At 40.7% G+C, this 22949-nt stretch overlaps 1 protein-coding gene across 1 annotated transcript in view; it reads left to right on the top strand.

Annotated features, from left to right (window-relative positions):
* Nucleotides 1-881: 881 nt before the first annotated feature.
* LOC115458897 (integrator complex subunit 10-like) overlaps nt 882-22949 on the top strand; it is a 60193-nt gene continuing 38125 nt past the window's right edge. The window contains exons 1-3 of the mRNA XM_030188742.1: nt 882-941; nt 1119-1227; nt 14373-14452. Of these exons, the coding sequence (XP_030044602.1) occupies nt 882-941; nt 1119-1227; nt 14373-14452 (249 nt within the window). The remainder of the gene's footprint in view (nt 942-1118; nt 1228-14372; nt 14453-22949) is intronic.

Here is a 22949-nt window from a genome sequence, read left to right as displayed (position 1 = left end):
GTTCCATTACCACCATCTTAGCTTTGTCAATAGAAATATTGACTGCACTGAGCTTAATAAAGTAGTGGTTCTCAGTCTCCCCGTCTGCTGGTAGGAGGGCATATTCTCACTCATTAGAAATAGTATGGAGAGACTAAAGGAAAGAAAATTAGCAGGTAAGATTCAAATTCTTCATTGGCACCAAGATTTAGGCACCCTGATGCCATGCACTTAACACAACTTTTATAATGGCTTCTTGGCACCAAGATTCTGTTATAGAGTACTAGCGTAAGTTGGCATTGGTGTGCTTAAAATTAGGTGCCAACATTATGTCAAGTCAATGTTAGTTGTAACTGATGGCACCTAAATGCGCTCGTATTCCAGAGACACACCTATATTTATGTCTCCGCATTTAATCACATTCGTTGCTGGTTTAATCATGACTTGATAATGAGTGTGACTGTTGGGCAGACAGGATGGACCATTCAGGTATTTATCTGCTGTCATTTACTATGTTTACTTATGTATGTTACAGAATAGCTCCTTGCACTTATGCGCGTAGTTGCCAATTAGTTCTGCCAGTCAAGTAAGTGCTGCTATTCAGAAACTTATGCACATAATTAGCACCTATCTTTGGGTGCCCATTTATAGAATTGCCCTTTAAAGCATAGCCAGGTGGGAACCTGTAGGCTTCAGCTCTACTAAAACTAACTAGGTCAAAGCCAGCAGGTTGATGGTGACCATGTACTGTCCAGCAAGGCCATTGGGTACTTAGTGGCCAGATTGTATGACCTATGTAATTTTGGTAGTTATGATTATTACAAAATAAGTAGTAAGACACGGGTGAGGGGGGACCTAGATGTTGAATTAAGTGTAGGAACTTGTATGCTTTTCTAAAATGGATGGTCAAGAATGAAAGAAGAAAACATCAAAAAGTAATTCAGTTAGAGAGATCCTACAAGGTATTGAGGTACTATAGTTGGCACATACAAGTAAAATTAAGCATATTGGATTTGTTAGTTGGTCTTTATCTGCTGTTATCTGTTTGCTATAGTCCTGAACTTGTTTTGACTGGAGAATGTCTGTCTTCAAAGAACCCCTGTTCCAAGTATGCAGTTATGTTCTATTCTTTCCTTTAGGTAACATGTGAAAAGGTTTTGGACCTGATGTGTTATATGTCACCTCCAACACAAGATGGAGTGAAGGCACAGGAGGAACCACCTAAAGTCAAGTCAAAATTCAGAAAAGGTATGTTTTAGAAAACAGTAGGGCTGATGTTTAAGATTGATTAGATTAAGACTTCACAATCTTACAGCATGGCAGAGTTAGCGTCAGAATGGTTTACACTAATGATCTGACTCAATTTTGATTCTATGCAAGCACCCAACAACTGCTGAACTCACAAAAAGTTGAGTTGGAAATGGAAGCAGTGTAAAGATAACGTACCATATATACTTAACATATAAGTTGAGGGCTATTTTGGGACTAAAAATGGCCAAAGATGCTGTGATCCATGAATAAGTTAAAGATCCCCTCCAGCCCTCCCTCTCTCCCTCCCCTCCACCTCCAGGTCCAGCATTGTTCCCTGTCATCTCTGGGTCCAGCATTGCTTCCCCTCCATCCTTCTATGCCATTATTCAGCATCAATCTATGTCCCTACCCTCTCCTGGTGCACAGTGCAACATCTTTCCATCCCTTCCCACTGCCAGCCCCTGGTTCAGAATCTCAAATCCCCCACCCCCCCCAATGTACTTTCAAACTTGTCTTTTATAGAGCAACGACAGTGTAGTGATACACAGTGGCGTAGGAAGGGTGGGGCGGTCCGCCCCGGGTGCACGCCGCTAGGGGTGTCGGCGCCTCGCTGGTTCCTTGCTCTCTCTGCCCCGGAACAGGTTACTTCCTGTTCCTGGGCAGAGAGAGCAGGGAACCAGCGAGGCGCCGACACCCCCCAAGGCGTGCACTCAGTGGATTGGCTCTCCTGCCTGCCCCTCACCGCCTTCCAGGTATGATCTCGGGGGGGGGGGGGGTTGCGCTCCGGAGGGGGGGGTGCGCCGCGCTGCACCAGGGGGGGGGAGGTACGCAGCGGTGACCCGCCCCGGGTGTCAGCTGCCCTCGCGACGCCACTGGTGATACACCTAGGTTGCCTGCAGTCTACTCCGGAGTGCTCCCTTTAACTTGTCCCACCCCATCTGACAACTTCTGTTTCTGCATGAGCAAGACAGGTCATTGAGAGTGCTCTGGAGCAGGCTGCAGATGGCCTGGGTGCATGTTTCCAAGGCCTAGGTGCTGCTGTTACTCTGTAGAAGACAAGTTTGAAGGTACATTCGAGGAGGGGGGGTTTGAGATGTTGAACCCAGACTGCAGGATGGAGAAATACTGGATTGTGCCGCTGATGAAAAAGGAGAGGGGGATTAATTTTATGAATTGCTGTGGAGAATGACCAATATACTGTATAAGACAACTCTGGGGGGGGGGGGGGGGGGGGGGGGGAGGGGTAAAGCAGTTTAGAATCAACATTTCTTAACTTACACACGAGTATATACAGTATGTGTGCCAATGAATATTTTTGATCCTCTTCTAAATAATTTATACTTGTCTTCACTTTTATCAGTCTGACCACAAATAACTAGAAGACTGTTTTATAAGAATTCAATAAATTAAGAGAATTAAAGGGGCACTCCTTTTTGCTAACCCTTTAAACTTTGTTAAGCAAACATTTTCATCATTGCTCAGTCTTTCTGTATTCAGTTCTTACTCTTATTGTACAATTAGATAATTGAAAACAATCTTCTTTTGGTTTCTTTTTTTGTCTTTAAAAGCCTTGTAAATTGTTTTATTATTTAATTACCTCAGAACAACGTCTTCATTTACCCAGTGTTTACGAATTGAAACTCCCACCAAGATGTCAAGCTAGCACATTTATATAGTCCTCTGTCAGTTCCACACACTGGAGCCTTGTTATACTTTTGCTGTATTCATTGTCCTTCTCCAGCCTTGCCTATGGTTTCACTTAGTGCAACCTTTACAGGGAGATCAGAAGATATTGTTTCAAAACTCTTTCTGAAGATTGTGGAGGAGTGGCCTAGTGGTTAGAGCACCAGTCTTGCAATCCAGAGGTGGCCGGTTCAAATCCCACTGCTGCTCCTTGTGATCTTGGGCAAGTCACTTAACCCTCCATTGCCTCAGGTATAAACTTAGGTTGTGAGCCATCCAGTGTAACTCACCTTGAGCTACTACTGAAAAAGGTGTGAGCAAAATCTAAATAAATAAACCACAAACATTCTCTAAGGACAAGCAGGATAGGAAGTCCTCACTGATGGGTGATGTCACTAACAGAGCCAAGTGCAGAAAAGCTTCTACTGTATAAATACTTTGAGAAGCCAACCTCACATGTGTGCTTGTTGCTGTTATGTTAGGACTCTCTCCAATAGTTCCCCTCCAAGATGTAATTTTTTTTTGCATTTCAAACACTTTCTTTATCCCTATCATTATCATTTCAGTTCCTGGTGTCTTCATAATACCTTAGGCAGGTTTCAGACAATTCTAATTTTTCTTTTTTTTTTGTAATTGGCCTAAGGGCTTGGGTGCTCCAGTCTGGTGTATTTTTCAAAGTTGAATCATTTAATTTCAGTGCAGCTGTCTTTTTTGGAAATACGTTCTACAAAAAGCCCACAGTGGTTTTAAAAAAGTGTGGCAAGACCATATCCATAACAGAAACACACAATTGATGCTAAATAGTACCTGGTCACCGTCAACCTGCTGGCTTTGACTTAGTTAGTAATTTGGGCTCTCAGATATGAGAGGACATTTTAAGCAAGAGAAACAGATTTTTGTCATTTCTAAGTCCAGTCATCAGAGGAATTGGCTACCATGGGTCCAGGAGCTGCATTGGATTATGGGAATGTATCATAATCAAGAGTGCATTGTAAAAGGCCATTGGTATTGGTCATCCTCTCAATTCCTGCGTAAAGAAGAGAGAGGATTTGTCTTCAACAGCATTGAGGCCAGGGTTCATTGATAAAGTGTCCATGCCATGAAGACTGTTCATTCCCCTTGGCGACAGGGAGGATGTGACATCTTCCAGGGATCTGAGACCAAGCCTCCAATAGGCCTAGGTGACTCATGAGACCATGACCACTCTTACAGTACTTCCTTCACATTTTGACATCAGCAGCTTTCATGGACCATCTCATGAGAAAATTTGACATGCAGCTGGAGAATTTCTTTGCTTGAAGAATCAAACTGGTCCTCAAGACCCCATGCATTGTCTGAGGAGAAACACTGATTTCTAGGCCTCCAAGGGACTCAGAATCGATGTCTGCCACACCAGTTTTGATTTCCAGTGTGTCAGAGGAGGAAGCTTCACCAACACATTGGAGATCATCGGTATTTCAGCTCTCTTATTTGAGATCCACTCACACCAAATAGTGGAGATCGAGACAGCAGAGACTAGTATTTCTCAGGGTCTGAAACTGAGTTCTCCTGGGGCTCTGACTATGAGTGAAAGAGATTCTGTGAAGAGTGGGTTTTGACTGGCTTGACCTTCTTATGGAAATGGCAGAGGCCATTCCATTTAATTTAGAGATGAGGGAGGAACTCAGGACAGAAACACTGGATATCATCCAATTATTTGACTCATCCAAGGAAGCTGTGACAGAGCCCGTTCACAAAATCCTGAAGATTGTGTAGATGAAAATATGGGAAATCTCCCTTTCTATTCAGGATGGTTAACTCTTAAGTACAGAGTTCAGCAGCTTCTGGATTCCAGAAGCAACAGCCTCTTCACCATTCTGTGGTGGTTGAAAGCACTTTTGGAAGGGCCAGGAACTCCAAGTTGTACTCCTAAGAGCCCCCAGAGAGAGAGACTCGGGCACTGAAATATTTTGGGAGGAAATTCTTTCAGAGTTCTATGCTGACTGCCCACGTAGTTCTTCACGGGCATGGACTTGGAAAGCATTATGCTTAAAGATGGAGGAGTTTGCAGGCACTCTCCCTCAAGAGCAGGCTGGATAATTCTGTACACTAGTAGGTTTAGGGAAGGTCTGAATAAAACACATGGTTCTGGCAACTTATGATTTCAAAATAGCATCAAGAGTATCTGCTATTGCAGTGGTTCCCAACCCTGGTCCTGGAGGTACCACAGCCAGCCAGGTTTTCAGGATACCCACAATGAATATTCATGCGAGATTTTCATGCACTGCCCCTCCACTCCAGGTTTGGGAACCACTGTTTTATTAGTATTGGCAGCCACAGACATTCATAACCCCAGGCCGCAGACCTAAGGTATGTTGTGCCAGAGCAGCTTGTAGAGATAAGCTGTGCCCAGAAGAGAATCTCTCATCGAGGAGTACATGTGCCAGAAACGTTTGCTGATATGTCCTGCCAGGGATAGAATCTCTCATCAAAGAGTACAGCTTCCTCTTCTAGTGAGTATCAGAATGGAAGGCAAAGGAGGTCTTGTTACTGTCATAGACCTAGGTATCCTTTTTCCATTCCCTCTTTTTAGTCATGACAGGGATTCTTGCTCTTGATTGGTCTGATATGAATGGACTTTACTATCATTATTGTAATTCTATTTCCTTTTAATTTTATTATATGTTTTATTTATTGGGACAGCCTTTATGAAGAGATTCACTAATTTAGTATTGCAAACCACTTTGATATTTCTATTATGAAAAGCAGTATAATAAATTTAATAAACTGTAAACTATTGTCTAAGACAGAATAGGGCCCAGATGTCTTACTTAGCTGTGGAGTCAAAATTGGAGGCGGAGTTTTGTCTGCCTCTGCGAGAACATAGCCAGTGTTCCAGTATCTGTGAAGAACAGTCTTCCAGTAGGAGGGAGGCTCAGGTTTTTCACAGACCCCATATAACCTCTAGGCACTAAATATTCTTTGTCTGGGATGCTATCTGCATCTATTCAATGTTCCACTAAATTGCTCATCAAAGATATTTTGGTCAGACTCTCCATATCAGGAAATGCTTAACTAGTAAGGAGCTGTCTTCCCTGTTCAAGACCAATGTGGTCAAACCTGTTCTACCAGGAGAAAGAGGGAAGGGGTTTTACTCCAGGTATTTTCTGATCATGAAGAAGTCTGGGGGATTCTATCCCATATATAAGGACCCTGAACAAATACCTAGTTCAAGAAAAGTTCAGTATGGTTTTCCTGGGCATCCCCATATCTCTTCCTGTAGAAAGGGACTGGTTATATTCTCTTGATCTAAAGGATTTTTACACCCACATAGAGATGCATCATAGTCGTAGGAAGTATCTCAGATTCATAATAGGGAGGCACCACTTAAAGTATTTCATTCTGCAATTTGGCCACTTTGCTTTGCTTTTAAGGCTCTTCATCTCAGTTCACCTTCCTATCTTTCCTCTTAGTCATTCCATGTACCCTCAGTCGCTCTCTTAGATCTTTGGATGCTAATCATTTGATTCTTCCTTCGCCTTGTGCTGCTCATTACGAATCCACATGCTCCTCTGCTTTTTCCTTTCTTGCACCTGAAACTTGGAACTACTTTCCATCACCAATAAGAGCAGAGGCCTCCTTCCTAAATTTTTTATTTGTATAAGTATTCACAATAATTCAAGAAAACTCTTGATGTGAAAGATAGAGGAACATAAATAATATAGATTCAAATTGTATAAATATTCAAATTATAAGAAATATATTATTTCCCCCTCCAATCTCGTCCACAATTTAAATAAGAAGACAAGGTACAATTCCATGAAATATATGTTCCACTAATTACAGCTAGGAAATCGAAGAGAAAACTTAGTGTCATAACAATAATAATTACGGAGTGGATGATGATAATACTACTGGTTGTAGATTAGGAGCTGTAGCAACCCTCGAATCTAAAAAGTAACTCAAATGAGTAGGATCATAGAAAATATATTTAACTGAATTAACTTTCAATACACATTTACAGGGAAAGTTAAGCCAAAATAAACTACCCAATTGTACGACCTGGGGGCGAAGTTTTAAAAATAATTGAGGGAGGTGGGAAAACTTAACAGAATATCATCTGCGTAAAAAAGGGGCCTGATGTTATGATCCTATATTAGAGTGGCCAGCGGGCTAAGATAAATATTGAAAAGCAGAGGGGATAGTATTGAGTCTTGCGGAACCCCACAATCTAGTAAATGGGATGGAGCAGTGGAAATAGGAGTACGGACTGTGTAAGAGCGATTATTGAGGTAGGAAGTGAACACACTGTAAGAGCAATTAGTGAGGTAGGAAGTAAACCAGTTTAAAATGGTGCCTGAAAGGCTGATCTCATAGAGATGGGCGAAAAGAGTAGAATGACAAACCAAATCAAAAGCAGCAGACAGGTCTAAGGATACGATGAGAGTGATTTTATCTTCATCAAGGGTAGAGTGAAGTTTGCTTAAAAGAGCTGCAGTCCTCATTTCTGTACTGTGAAGGAAACGGAAACCTGTCTGACGAGGATGAAGAATGAATAGTTGATCACAGTGAGAAAGTAATTGGTTGAAAACAATTGTTTCACAGAGCTTCAACATGAACGGGGGATTTGAGACTGGTTGATAGCTTGCAGGGCTAGTAGTGTCAGAAGCAGGGTTTTTTAAAATAGTGGTAACTACTACTTGTTTCCAAGAAAGGGAACTGAGCCTGATGAAAGGTTTTCCATGACAAGCTGATGGGAAAGTATAAGTAAACCATGAGCAGGGTAAGTGTACCATTTAACCAGAACAGGGTCAAAGGGGGTTGTGATATGCATGGAATGAAGCACCTTAGTAAGTTGAGAAACAGACGGAAGGCTAAACGAAGTCCAGGTAGCTTAGCCAGAACTGGTTCCTATAGAAAGTTCAGCTGTGCTAACAGAAGGGGGGTCCTGGGGAGGGCAAGAAACTAATTAACAAAGATAGTTTGATTGAAAAAAATCATCGAGATTAACTGGAGAAGGGAGTGAGGAGTTAGTCTTGAATGGACCCTGGGTTAAGCAAGATAGAACTGAGTATAGCAATTTCACTGAGTTGGAGGATTTGGAAATAAGCTCCGAGCAATAGGACTTCTTGGCTTCTTTAATTTTGGGATTATAGAATCTTGCAGGACCTAAGTTTAGAAGATGCGTTTTCAGAACAGCATTTGTGCCAAGGGCACTCTGCTTTACACACTATTGCAAGACTGAAGGGCCAATCTGCACCATTTCATTCAAAATCCGTTGATTTTGAATGAGGGAGCAGCTGCTTCCCGTGCACCCCCACCTAGTTACATCTCTGGTCTCATCATTCTGCTGATCTGTCTTTATTGTATTGTATTGTATTGTAACATTTATAACCCGCGCATTCCCACTTGTCAGCAGGCTCAATGCGGCTTACATCAAGATAAACAAAATGGATATAACATCTAAACATAGTATATAAAGAGGTGGACAATAAAAAGGATAAGGGAAAAAGGTGATAGAGGTAGGGAATAGGGAGAGCTTGAAAGTTGGGGTAATGTGTTGTGAGTAAGGAAGAATGAATAATAATGTTTCGAATAGGGATAAATTCATAAGGATAAAAACATATTTTAAGTTCTGTTAAGTAGTAGATCCAGGTATCACAGGTATCTAATTTAAGTCCCATCATATGTGTAGGCTTGCTTAAAAAGGTGAGTTTTTCAGTAGCTTCTGGAAAGGTAAAAGGCCATTGACTGTTCGAATTGATCTTGGTAAGGTGTTCCAGAGCTTGCTGCCAATAACGGGGAAACTGGATGCATAATATGTTTTGTATTTGATTCCTTTACAGTTGGGAAGATGTAGATTCAGATAAGTTCGAGAAGATCTGGAGCGATTCCTGGAAGGAATGTCAATTAGATTGTATATGTAGGCTGGGGAATCTTCATAGATAATCTTATGAATCATCGTGTGGACTTCAAAATTTATTCGTTCCAAAATAGGGAGCCAATGAAGTTTAAAACAGAGAGGTGTTGCACTGTCAAACCGTGATTTACCAAAAACAAGTCTGGCTGCCATGTTCTGGGCAGTCTTTTCAGGACTTGGGCCTTGCATCCAACAAAAACACTATTACGGTAGTCAACGTGGGTAAGTACAGTGGATTGGACCAAATTGCGGAAGGTATTTAGGGGGAAATAAGGTTTCACACGCTTCAACATCCACATCATGTTGAGCATTTTCTTGGTTGTAGCTTTTGCGTGATTTTCCATAGTTAGGTGTTTGTCTATTAATACTCCTAATATTTTTAGGTTGTCTGATATAGGGATGGTGACATCAGGGATGCTAAGTGAATTCTTTACCTAATTGCTGCTTTTGACTTAGTCGATCACTCCCTTTTGCTGTCCCTCTTTCTTCTGGTATATCTGGTAATGTTTTCTGTTGGTTTTCTTCACTACTGTCTGACGGTCAATTTTGTTGTTTGCACCAAACAAGGTATTTCTGTATCCCACGCCCTTCACTGTGGTGTCCCCCAAGACTCTGTTCTTTCTCCTCTTCTCTTTATTATTTTCTTGTCTTCTCTGCCGTTATTGAGTCAAGACTCTGGGTTCAATTTCTGCATTTATGCAGATGATATTCTCTTAGTTTCCGCTTATGACCCTATTCTCCCAACCTTACAGCTTTACAGTCTTGTCTTGATTCTATGGATCACTGGCTTTCTGCTAACCACTTAGTTCTTAACCTGTCTAAGTCCTTAGCTATTTGGCTATCTAGATCCCTATCCACATCTTCTATCCAGGGCGCCTCCATTACCTTAGTGGACTCTTTCAAGTATTTAAGGGTCATTATAGACTCACAACTCTCCTTTTCCCCTCAAATTTCTTCTGTTGTAAAGTCCTACTTTGCTTCCTTATTCTCTATTCGTTGCCTCCACCCCTTTCTTGATGACAGTGCTTGTTCTATTCTCCTTCACACCTTGGTTATAACCAAGCATGACTATTGCAATATAGTTTATGCCAGTCTTTCCACCCTATTCCTGAAAAGACTACAGTCTGTTCAAAATACTGCTAGCCGTATACTGACCTATGTATGTTGCTTTGATCACATTACTCCTTTGCTCAGGCACCAACATTGACTCCCAGTCTTCTACCGAATTCAATATAAAATTCTTATGTTAACCCAGGAAGTTCTTTTTTGTGATTCCCTTACCTACCTCTTATTTTCAGTTGTCATCTTCAGTTGTCCCTTATAGACTAATCCCGTACCCTGAGATCTTCTGTTGTGTGCCAGCTTGTGATTCTGGCTTTATCATACACCAATCTACCCGACATTCTGCTTTCTTTTCTCTTAGCCCATCTTTATGAAATTCCCTGCCTTTTGACCTCCACCATGAACAGTCTTGCCAGCAGTTCAAGATTTCCTTAAAGACTTACCTATTCACAAAAACATTTTCTTAGGTGTTGGGTTGGTTGTCTGGCCCAGGTGGTTGTCAGCGTTGGGTTCCCTGTCTGTAGAAACCAAAAGAGAACATTACCAGATATACCAGAAGACAGGACAGCAACTCTGTCTCTATCTTCTGATTTTTACTGTTTTCTCATTTACTTATAAGCTGGCGTTCCTTTTCTCACTTCTATGCATTACTAGCTTTTATTTGTAAACTGCTTTTGATTTTATGAAAGGTGGTATATTAAATAGTTTATAAATTAAACTAAACTACCTCCTAAGTTGAGAAACTATCAAGATGTGAAACTGAGCCCTCTCTTGGGATCACCCTCAGAACCACATACTTAACAGTGAAAGACCATGCCCTGGAAGACAAGCTTGAGTCATGTACTTCAACCACACAAATGATCTCTGAACTTGGGAGCCTCAGATGATCTTTCTGGAGTGGGACACTAAGGTACACCCTTGATAGATCTGTTTGCCACTCCTCAGAACAAGAAAGTACCTCAGTTCTGTTCCAGGATAGAGACACATGGCAAATTAACCTCACACTACCTAGATAGAAGGGTGGATCTTCTGTATGCTTATAGCAGGATCAGGGAACCATGATTCTCATAGCTCTTCTTGGGAACTTTCCATAAGATCTATTAAATTGGGGAATTCTCTAGCATTGATGATCCTAGGCTCAGGGGACTCTGTTGCATTCCAGCATTGAGTCTCATGCCCTCACAGCTTGGATGTTGAGAGGATACCTTGTCTTATCTGCTTTGGAAGCCAGAATCACTTCTGAAACAGATTCCACCAGAACGCCTTACAATTTTGAATAGAAGATGTTTTGCAGTCTGTTGTAACAGAAAGCCCCTAGATCCTTTTTCCTGTTGTTGGCCTCTGAGAGGCAGGATTGTGCATAAGATAGTGAGACATTTGAGCCTGGTAGTGTTAACAGCTCTAGATTGATCAAGAAGATCATGATACAGATTCCAAGTAGGTCCTCCCTTGACCCTGAGGTTGGTGCAAGTCTGATCATCATACAGGACATGGATCGCTTCTGTCTTTCAGCTTGGCTCTTGCAAGGGCACATTTGACAAGCAGAGGATATTCTCAGAGAGTTGTGGATATGTTGTTGCACTCCAGGAAGTCATTTACTATCTGGATGTTTAATCTAGGAAAGATGCAGTCTTGGGAGCCAGAGTTTTGACATCTGGGCTGTCATCCCATCCTATGTAGTTACTGCTTTGGTTCATCCCAAGCATCTGGACTGGTCTAATGGGATGTTAAGGAAGAATACATTAGGCCTTATCTGTTAATTTTCTTCTCTTGAATCCCTCCAGACCAATCCAGAATTGTCCCTGGTTGTGTATGTATGCTCTGTTATTTGCTTTTATATTAGAAAACTATAGTAGACTCTTGCTTAGGCTGTGTTCCAGCCAGGGCTGTGGCATTAATACACTACACCTTCGACCCTGACTCCTCTGTTTTTCTACTATCAAACCCCGACTTCGAATCCTACTATGTATAGTAGATCTAAGAGAAATTAGATTAATTACAGAAACATAGGATATTTCTTTATGTACAAAATTAGGACTAATAAACCACAAAATGTATTTATTTGAAGTTTGAACAAAGAACCTGAACAGAAAAACTGAACAAAAAACATGTATAAAATGATAAATTTACCATATATTGTAAATTTTTATTTTGAAGCTGGAGTCTGAGTCACTACATTTTTACCGACTCAGGCTCAACCCAGAAATGTTTCCAACTCCACACCCCTGGGTCTAGCAGTTTAGCATGTTGAAATAATATTTTTAATAATATGTTATAGATAAATGCATTCTTTCGTAAATTCTAAGATTTATTCTTTATTTGTTGAAGAGTTCTCTTAGTTCATTGACAGTGTTTCATGATGTTCTTTCTGCTTTGTTATGAAACATGAATGGGCTATGTCAACATTGCCACACAGCAGCTGCTAGTGCAGCGTTGTAAAAGGGGGAGTTAGTTGCATACCTATAACAGATGTTCTCCATGAATAGCAGAATCATTAACCACACATTTCCTAGCACCTCCCACTTTGTAGCTGGCACCTTAGTCTTAATCTGTGTAATACTGGAAGGGCCCTGTGCAGTGGTGGTAGATCAGGAAATACCATGCAGGTCATGTAGAGTCACTCTAGAATTTCCTACAGCTTTCTAGGAAATTCTGCTTGGTACTGTCAAATGACATTTCTCAGGCACCAATGTACAAAAGTCGCTGTAAAAAACCCATTGCTTTTTAGACCCCCGGTAAAAGTTACCGAGTTTGAAATAGCGAGTGATGCTCAAAAGAAATCTCGTGCAAATGAGCTGCTCACAATTACAGCAAGCAGTTTGATAGGTAAAGCGCATGTGTAGAACAGCCACTCACTAAACAGCGCATTTGTAGGACAGTCACTTGCTAAGTGTCGATACTGTGCACATGCCCATAACAACTTATGCTATGGATGCGCCTCCACAGCGTTCCACTGCTACACACAGTTTTCATATATACATATAAGCAATAAATCACCCAAGCCATTAAAGTTTCTTTTTGTGGGGTTCCCCCCCCCCCCCCCCCCCCCCCCCCACACACACACGCACATACACACACTGGGGTGTTTCTTGTTTATATGTATGTGTATGAAAGCGATGTATAGTTTTTTTTTTTTTCCCAAAACTACTGGTGCCGTGGGCGCACCTCCACCAGCGTGCATTTTTGTTCCAAGAAAATTTCTTCACAGTGCTATTAGTGCGGGACATACACATGTGCAAATACTAAATGACATCAGACTGCTCCACCGTGAAGCCACCATCGTGCTACGACAGCTCCTGACCTCCTGTAAAGATTTCCTCTTAAAGATAGGCACTCCTTTCTGTGCATTGCTTGGAATGTACATTTAAACATAGGCGCCGACTCCGTGGGTGCTGTGGGTGCTCGAGCACCCCCAATATTTCACCCACCAGAAGTTCGTTCACCCACCGGAAGTTTGTTCCCTCCCTATCTCCTCCAAGTTCCAGGCCCCCTCCCTCCGAATTTTAAAAATCATCTATTTTACCTCGTCGGGGTTAGGTAGGCAGCAGCAGTAAAAAGCATGCAGGCTCGGCTCGGTGCTTAGTTCCATTTTCCCTTCTCTCTCTCTCAGCTCTGGCCCTGCCCATGCGGAAACAGGAAATGAGGGACCAGAGCTGAGAGAGAGAGAAGGGAAAACGGAACTAAGCACCGAGCCGAGCCTGCATGCTTTTACCGCTGCTGCCGCCCTAACCCCGTCAAGGTAAGATGACTTTTAAAATTTGGAAGGAGGGACCCTGGAACTGGGAGGGAGGGGGGCCTGGAACTCGGAGGGAGGTGGGGGGGGGACAGGGGACAGAGAGGGAGGGGGAGAGGGGAGGGGGAATGCATCACCTATAAAAAAAAAAAAATTCAGCACCCCCAATCATTTTGAAAAGTTTGCTCCTATGCATTTAAGTACTAATCAGCTAGTTGTAATCTCTTTGGCTGCTAATGCAAACAGTATGAAACCATTCAGGACCCCTTTGTGCATTTCTCGCTGAATAAAGTGCACGCTAAACTGGATTTGAACCAGTCAAAATCGGACGTTCCAAGCACGGTAAGCTATCAGAGCCTCAGTTTGGTAGCGGATGATCCCATTGTTCATGGAGAGTGCCTGTTATAGGTAATCCACTTAAGGCTAGATTTACTAAAAGGTGCTACTAGATTACAGTGTATTATTTGCCATATTTCCTATTTTTTTGCAGTGTGACCTATTTACTTATAACATGCATTAGTGCATTCTAACACAGTAACATACTTTGGTAAATCTTGCCCTTTGTTTAACTGCCATATACATTGTTTTAGCTTTTCAGTACTTATCGTAACCTTCACCACTAATGTATAATTAATTTTCAACTAAATTAAGTGTAATAATTGGGTTCTCACTACTTTGTCTAACTTGTAAAATATTTGGTAAGTGGGGCTGTGTAAAACACATGTGTGTAAGTACATTAACTAAAATGCAGCATGTTTATTCTAGGTTTCGATCAGAAGCTTTTGCCTTGTACTAATAAGGCTGTTATGCCTTACTGTTTCCAGTTATTGTTAGCATGCTTTAAGGTAAGTATAAAGACTGAGGCATGTACAGAACTTGTGAGACTATAATAAATATAGATAAAACATTAAAAAAAGGTTTTGGTACTCAGAACAGTGAAGCATAACCAATGGTGGACAAGCTATCACTTTCCAATCATTGTACCTCCTATTATATCGACCCACAATGAGTTCCAATTTATGACCAAGCTGTGTTTCTTTTAGAATATCTTCACAATTAAATACAGTTTATCAACAACATCATTCATTACAACATTCACCTTAAAATACTGAGTGACAAAATATAAACTGTTCTTAGCTTTGAGTTATATTGCGCTGATTTCATAGGAGACATGCAAACTAGTGGTTAGGGTGGTGGACTTTGGTCCTGGAGAACTGAGGACCTGAGTTCAATTCCCACTTCAGGCACAGGCAGCTCCTTGTGACTCTGGGCAAGTCACATAACCCTCCATTGCCCCATGTAAGCCGCATTGAGCCTGCCATGAGTGGGAAAGCGCAGGGTACAAATGTAACAACAAAAAAAAAAACAGTCCACTACCAGATGAAATATCAAAAATTTGAAGTGAAGTGTTCAATTAGATTGCAGATTGAAACAACTAAAGAAGACTTTATCAAGTACAATTCATGCAGCAATATGCTGATCATATACAACAGATGGAAATATACTATTTCAAAATTCATCAACAAAAAAATTGCTAAATGTCAGTAGATTATACTAAAAGATTTGTATATCCTTGGATGGACAAATTCCAATGATCATGTTGAAATTGAAGTACTATTAAGAAAGTAGCATTTGCATTTATAAATTCATCCAGTGACTTATCATGTGATGAAATGTTATCTCATCAAACTTTAGATACAGTTAACGAGGAGGCTGCAAATCCAAGAAAAATAGCAGCTGCAACACCTTCTTTTTTTTTTTTTTTTTAACCTCCAGTGACCCCGGTTGTTATGCAGGCAACCTCAGTGCCCACTTTGTCTCAGTCGTCAGCGCTGGTAGCAGTATTTAATTTGTCTTCTAAACAACTTTCTGTTGAACAAGTGTCATTATTAACATTGGGATTACCATTTGTACCTACCATCAATATGACTCTCTTTCCACTCCAGTCTTTTTGCAGAAATTCTTTAGAAAACTGCGGTTGCAGAGGTGTTTTGGGGGGGGGGGGGGTTTCCCGTAATGGGAGTAATGAAATCAGCTTTTGAAAACACTGATGACTCATTTGTGGCCAAATATTGTTTGCCCTCTACTTTATATCCTCAGGTCTGGTTCATCCTGTTATTGATACTTTTCAACAAATGGTATTAAGGGATGTTTAAAAAAATGGAAGAGCAAAGTATGTTATTGTATCATAATCTTACTAGACAATGTGAAGCACTTCAGCAGTTGAAGCATGATAAAACAATAGCGATATTAAGGGCTGACAAAGGAAGGGGTGTGGTGGTATAGGATAGAGCTAAATATATAATGGAGGGTTTGAAACAACAGATAAACCATAATATTAGTGTTTAATTATCCTACAGCATATCAACAACAGGTTTATTCTATATTACGTAAGGCTAGTGAACAGGGTATTATTTCTAGTAAGGAATTTAAATAGCTATATAGATCTTACCCTGTTATTCCTTTATTTTATTCCTAAAATCCACAAAAGTTTGATACCCCACCCCCAAGGTACGCTTATTGGATCTTTATTTGAACCACTATCACAATATCTGGATTTTTATCTACAATTTCAGGTTTTCAAGATCCCCTCTTATGGCGGGGATTCATCCCATGTAATTCAATTATTAGAACAGTGTGCCACTGAGGAATTTCAGTCTATTGTTTTGGTCACCTTAAATGTGAAGGCATTATACACCAATATCCCACATAACATTAAGCAATATCTGACGTCTTTATCAATATCGTTTCCTCAGGCAAACATTTTTTATATGTGAAAATGATTTCATGTTTGAAGATAATTGTTATTTGCAAACTAAGAGATAGTTATGAGAACGACAGTGGCCCCTATGATTATATGCTTATATATGGTGACTTTGGAGGAAAAATATGTATATACAGTGGGGGAAATAAGTATTTGATCCCTTGCTGATTTTGTAAGTTTGCCCACTGACAAAGACATGAGCAGCCCATAATTGAAGGGTAGGTTATTGGTAACAGTGAGAGATAGCACATCACAAATTAAATCCGGAAAATCACATTGTGGAAAGTATATGAATTTATTTGCATTCTGCAGAGGGAAATAAGTATTTGATCCCCCACCAACCAGTAAGAGATCTGGCCCCTACAGACCAGGTAGATGCTCCAAATCAACTCGTTACCTGCATGACAGACAGCTGTCGGCAATGGTCACCTGTATGAAAGACACCTGTCCACAGACTCAGTGAATCAGTCAGACTCTAACCTCTACAAAATGGCCAAGAGCAAGGAGCTGTCTAAGGATGTCAGGGACAAGATCATACACCTGCACAAGGCTGGAATGGGCTACAAAACCATCAGTAAGACGCTGGGTGAGAAGGAGACAACTGTTGGTGCCATAGTAAGAAAATGGAAGAAGTACAAAATGACTGTCAATCGACAAAGATCTGGGGCTCCACGCAAAATCTCACCTCGTGGGGTATCCTTGATCATGAGGAAGGTTAGAAATCAGCCTACAAGGGGGGAACTTGTCAATGATCTCAAGGCAGCTGGGACCACTGTCACCACGAAAACCATTGGTAACACATTACGACATAACGGATTGCAATCCTGCAGTGCCCGCAAGGTCCCCCCGCTCCGGAAGGCACATGTGACGGCCCGTCTGAAGTTTGCCAGTGAACACCTGGATGATGCCGAGAGTGATTGGGAGAAGGTGCTGTGGTCAGATGAGACAAAAATTGAGCTCTTTGGCATGAACTCAACTCGCCGTGTTTGGAGGAAGAGAAATGCTGCCTATGACCCAAAGAACACCGTCCCCACTGTCAAGCATGGAGGTGGAAATGTTATGTTTTGGGGGTGTTTCTCTGCTAAGGGCACAGGACTACTTCACCGCATCAATGGGAGAATGAATGGGGCCATGTACCGTACAATTCTGAGTGACAACCTCCTTCCCTCCGCCAGGGCCTTAAAAATGGGTCGTGGCTGGGTCTTCCAGCACGACAATGACCCAAAACATACAGCCAAGGCAACAAAGGAGTGGCTCAGGAAGAAGCACATTAGGGCCATGGAGTGGCCTAGCCAGTCACCAGACCTTAATCCCATTGAAAACTTATGGAGGGAGCTGAAGCTGCGAGTTGCCAAGCGACAGCCCAGAACTCTTAATGATTTAGAGATGATCTGCAAAGAGGAGTGGACCAAAATTCCTCCTGACATGTGTGCAAACCTCATCATCAACTACAGAAGACGTCTGACCGCTGTGCTTGCCAACAAGGGTTTTGCCACCAAGTATTAGGTCTTGTTTGCCAGAGGGATTAAATACTTATTTCCCTCTGCAGAATGCAAATAAATTCATATACTTTCCACAATGTGATTTTCCGGATTTAATTTGTGATGTGCTATCTCTCACTGTTACCAATAACCTACCCTTCAATTATGGGCTGCTCATGTCTTTGTCAGTGGGCAAACTTACAAAATCAGCAAGGGATCAAATACTTATTTCCCCCACTGTACTTCTCAATATTTTTCACTGGTTCTGTTGTGCAGACGATTTAGTGATATTTTTTTCATCTGGTCAAGTGAATGGGACACAGGGCATTTTTAGATTATTTAAATGGATGTGATAAAAATATAATGTTTATATCTCAAATAGGAAATCAAGAAGCTGATTTTTTAGACGTCCATATCCAGTATGTAGAAATCATGTTTGTGACATCAATATACAGGAAACCTACAGATTGCGATACAATATAATACTCCATTATAAAAGTTTACATTCAAGAAAATTGAAAGATAGTATCCTTCAGGGTCAGTTTTTGAGACTAAAAAAAGCTCTGCAGCCAGCATAAGAATTCTAGTTATATGAATTTTAAACGAAGGGATTATCCTAACCAAGTCACTGAAAAGGCATTTAAGAGAGCATATAATACTCAGGCAGTATCTTTTTTATGAACTCCAAAAATAGTAAAAGATCTCAATGACATGGAACGTCTCCCATATTCTAGGCAAACTCAACAAATTAGTGACATAATATGTAAATATTGGCCTATTTTATAATTATTGCCGAATTATGAAAATTTACCCTATTTTTGCATATACTCATGGTAAGAATTTGGGAGAAATTATAATGAGTAACATCTCACCATGTATTACAAGTGGTCTGTCTGGTGGTCACTCATCTTGTAGCCACTGAGTATATTATCGATATTCTTTAACCACTCAGACTTTTATTAATCCAAAGACAGGGAAATTATTCTTATCGCGGACAAAGATTGACTGTAATTCTCACCAGGTCATTTATGCAATTCTATGTCCTTGCCAGCTACTTTATATTGGACAAACTAAACTAAAAAGTCAGGATTGCAGAGCTGGTTTGATGGATAACCTAAAGCTGACGTTTTAGGACTTGTTTATATGAAAGCTTGTGTGTTGGTATTTTTCATCCTTTGACAAGGGATTGAGTGGAGCCATTTTGGATTCCCATTCTATTGTCTCCATTCGTTTGATTTGCAGCACCTTTGAAGAAAGATTGGTAACTATAGAATTGTTTAAGTGCTGGATATTATATACTAATATGGAAAATGTATAAATGCAGCAGATTTACAGCAGTCAAACTATTTTTCATATGCTCACTTAATATGTTTATTGAATCTTCTGAAGACACATTAATTGAGAAACATGGCACCATGTTGAGATTCAAGAAGAGATTTGAGAAAAGTTGTGAGAACTATTGAAGATTGAGGATCAAAGTTGGATTACTCTAGCTTTGGGTATGAATTTTTAATGTTGGACTAAAGGCTCTGTTTACTAAACCGCGCTGTAGGCACGCTAAAAATTACACACTAACGCTAGATATACCCATATATTCCGATAGGTGTCTCTAGCGTTAGCGCGAGCTAAAAACGCTAGTGCACCTTAGTAAACAGGGCCCTAAGTTTTTTGAGCACATGACCACTTCACTTCAAATTTTTGATGTTTCATCTGGTAGTGGTGGACTGTTCACATGTCTCCTGTGAAATCACCAGAATGCAACTCGAAGCTAAGTACAGATTTATATTTTTTTCACTTTTTGAGGTGAATGTTGTGATAAATGAAGTTTTTGATAAACTGTATTTAGTTGTGAAGATATTCTAGAAGAAGCACAGTTTGGTCATAAATTGGAACTCGTGGATTGAGACAGTAGAAGGTGTGATGATTAGAAAGTGATAGCTGCACAGTTCTGAGCGTCAAAAAATGTTTTCAAAAAAATATTTGTTTATATTAATTATAGTCTCTTAAATTATTATAATATTATCATTCATTAGAGACTTATTTTAAATATCCCCAGTTTAGAGTTATGTACAGAACTTGGTCATACTAATTTCTTACTGTCCTTGTAGGCCAAAATGGTAAATATTCTAAAGAACAATACTGCTGAACATATAGATAGATATGGTTTAATGGGACAAAGTCAACATGCATTTGGCCAAGAGAGATATTCTCACTAAGCTGCTACATTTTTTGAAGACATGAATAAACGTGTGGATAAAAGTGAGCTAGTTGATCTAGGGCATTGATTCTCAAACCTGGTCCTGGAGGCACCCCAGCCAGTCATATTTTCAGGGTATCCACAATGAGTATTCCATCAGAGAGATTTGCATGCAGTGGAGGCAGTGCATGCAAATCTTTCTCATGAATATTCATTGTGGATATCCTGAAAACCTGACTGGCTGGAGTGCCTTTAGTACCAGGTTTGGGAACCACAGATATAAGGTATATAGATTTTCAGAATGCATTTGACAAAATGCCTCATGAGATACTACAGAGGAAATTGAAATGTCATGGGATATAATATTGACTGCCTGATACTGGAAAGATCATTACATACCAGAGAAGCAGAATGTGGTGAGAACTGTATATCATGCAGTTGGGGCCTTCAGGGGATTTAGTGAATCCCCAGCCCTGCTGTTACAATACTGCCTGACGTTTCCCCTCATTATTTAAGAGACTGAAACACTTTGTTTGAACTGGAGAGCAGGCATCAGGTGTGAAATAGCTCCCCTAGCCTACACATGAGTCTCAGCTGCAGCTTTTATGCCTCGTTGGTAGTTCTGTAATTGCTGGTGTGATATCTCTGTTAGCAGTTTATGTGCCTTTTTTCATCTGACCAACAAGGCTTTCTTTTCATCAGATAATACTAGACCCCTGATGCAGGCCTTTACGGCCGAAACACGTCACGGGTCATTTGTGCAGATTTGAATAAAGCCCTTGTTCAGGAAGATACTCATTGTGAGAGGACTTTGTTTTGGATCCACTGTTTGTTTGTTTGCTTGTCTTTGTTCTCCTGTGGAGAGATCACCTTCTGTGGGTATTTGCTTTTATGCCTGCCCATGATGCATCCTTGAGTGTTGTGTGCAGGTGAGGGGGAGCTATTTCCCACCTTTTCTGATGCCTGCTCTGTGATGCTGCATTGCTGATTACTACTACCACTTATTTATTTTTTATTTTTTCTTATACTTTTATTTATGCATTTTCAGTATTACATTCATATTCATACAAATGTAAGAAATTAAGAATATTACAATAAATGATATTTAAATTACTAAAATTAAAGAAAAATTTTATCTTCTACATTGACCACACTTTTGGAGGCAAAATATAGGAAATTTTTTAATTAAAAAGAAAGAAAAAAGAATATAATATCAGAGAGGGGAGCACAATATACTCGCTAGCGGTATTAACAGCATAGGGTCCTGAGTGAAGATTTAGGTAGGAACACCATCCTTTTCTTTAGATATTATGTATTCCTACATTTTCTTTGGATCAAGAAATATATAATTTACATTATTAATGGATACAAGACACCTGCAAGGATATTTTAACAAATATGTACCACCTAAGGCGAGTATTCTAGGTTTTAAAGCCATGAACTCTTGTCTTCTTTTTTGTGTGTCTTTGTTTAAATCAGGAACTATTTGAATCCTTTCACCAAAGAACGTAGCATTCATATGTCTGAAATATAATCGAAAAATATTGTTCCTGTCTGGTTCAAATGCAAATGATACTAGGAGAGTTGTTCTCTGTGTTACCACTTCTAATGAGCTTTCCAAGAATTAAGTTCAGGTTGAGGTTCCAAGGCCCGAGTTTTAATCCCAGTTATATACTGAGCTCTCACGATAGGTGGAAAACCTTCTGTCGGAACCAATAAAACTTCTCCAAAATACTTCTTTAACATATCAATTGCAGGAATTAAAGGTGCTTTTGGAAAGTTTAGAAATCTTAAATTGTTCCTCTTCCCTTGGTTATCAAGATATTCCAGTTTCCTAACCAGAATATCCCTGTCCTTAATCACTGATCCTGTTAAGCCTTGTGCAGTCTTAATATCTCCACTTAATTGATCTATTTTATTTTCATTTACTTGAACTCTGCCAGACAAGAGCTCCTGAGATTGTTTTAATTCAGAGAAATCTTCTTTAATAGATTTTGTTACTTGAATAAGGGTTGTGTTCATACCTTGAATAGCATCCCACAGGCTTTCCATTGTTATCACTGCTGGCTTTTTAAATACCCCAGTTTCCAACGGTGCAGTTCCCAGCTTAGAAAGAGAAGTGAGGTTATCTACCTTCACATTTCCCTTTGATGGCATTTCTGGGGTTGATGTGGCAGCAGGACCTCCTCTTGCTGCTTGAAGGCTTGACTCCTTGGTCAGCGTCTCTTGCTGCAACACTGCTGCCAACGAACTGCATCCGGGTCTCGGAGGAGCTGAGAGCATGGGCGGACTCAGCGAAGCAGCTTCTATTCTTTGATCCAGCTGACTACCATCGGACCCAGCCAACGCAGTCTTCTGCTTCTGGACTCCAAATTCTTCCAGCGTCGGTTGTCGGGGAGGGGGATTTTCAGGCTTAGAGGAGGTCTGTATCCCAATCTTCCCTTCCCTCTTCCCCATTATATATCTGGGGTTTAAGGGTTGCTTCCTCAAAAAAAAGTTTGCTGGAGGTCTGGAGCTCACAAACTCGCAACCTCTCTGGACGCCATCTTGCCTCTACCACTTATCATTTCAATAGCGCTACAAGACATACACAGTGCTGTACACTGATTAAGGAAATGAGCTGGGAGCCCTGCACGGACCATCACAGTTCTGTGTTTTTTTTTCCTGCCCCAGCATCTCTTATCTAGCACTGAGCCCACTGCAGCTCCCTTCCTTGGTCCTGTGACTGCACTGCTGACTCTGTCTATTGGAGTCCCTCTATGCTTTAGTGTTATAGTCTGTCTTCTTGAATCAAGTTATCTTCATCATTATCATCACATGGTTGGAGGAGAAGGATCCTGAGGCATTATCACTGCTGAGAAGCAGAGAGAAGGGAGTTTTAGCAAGCAAGAGCATAAAGA

The sequence above is a fragment of the Microcaecilia unicolor genome, unplaced genomic scaffold, assembly GCF_901765095.1.
Source record: "Microcaecilia unicolor unplaced genomic scaffold, aMicUni1.1, whole genome shotgun sequence".
Lineage (NCBI taxonomy): Eukaryota > Metazoa > Chordata > Amphibia > Gymnophiona > Siphonopidae > Microcaecilia > Microcaecilia unicolor.
The sequence above is the reverse complement of the archived record's forward strand: the minus strand, read 5'-3'. Positions and strand labels throughout refer to the sequence as shown.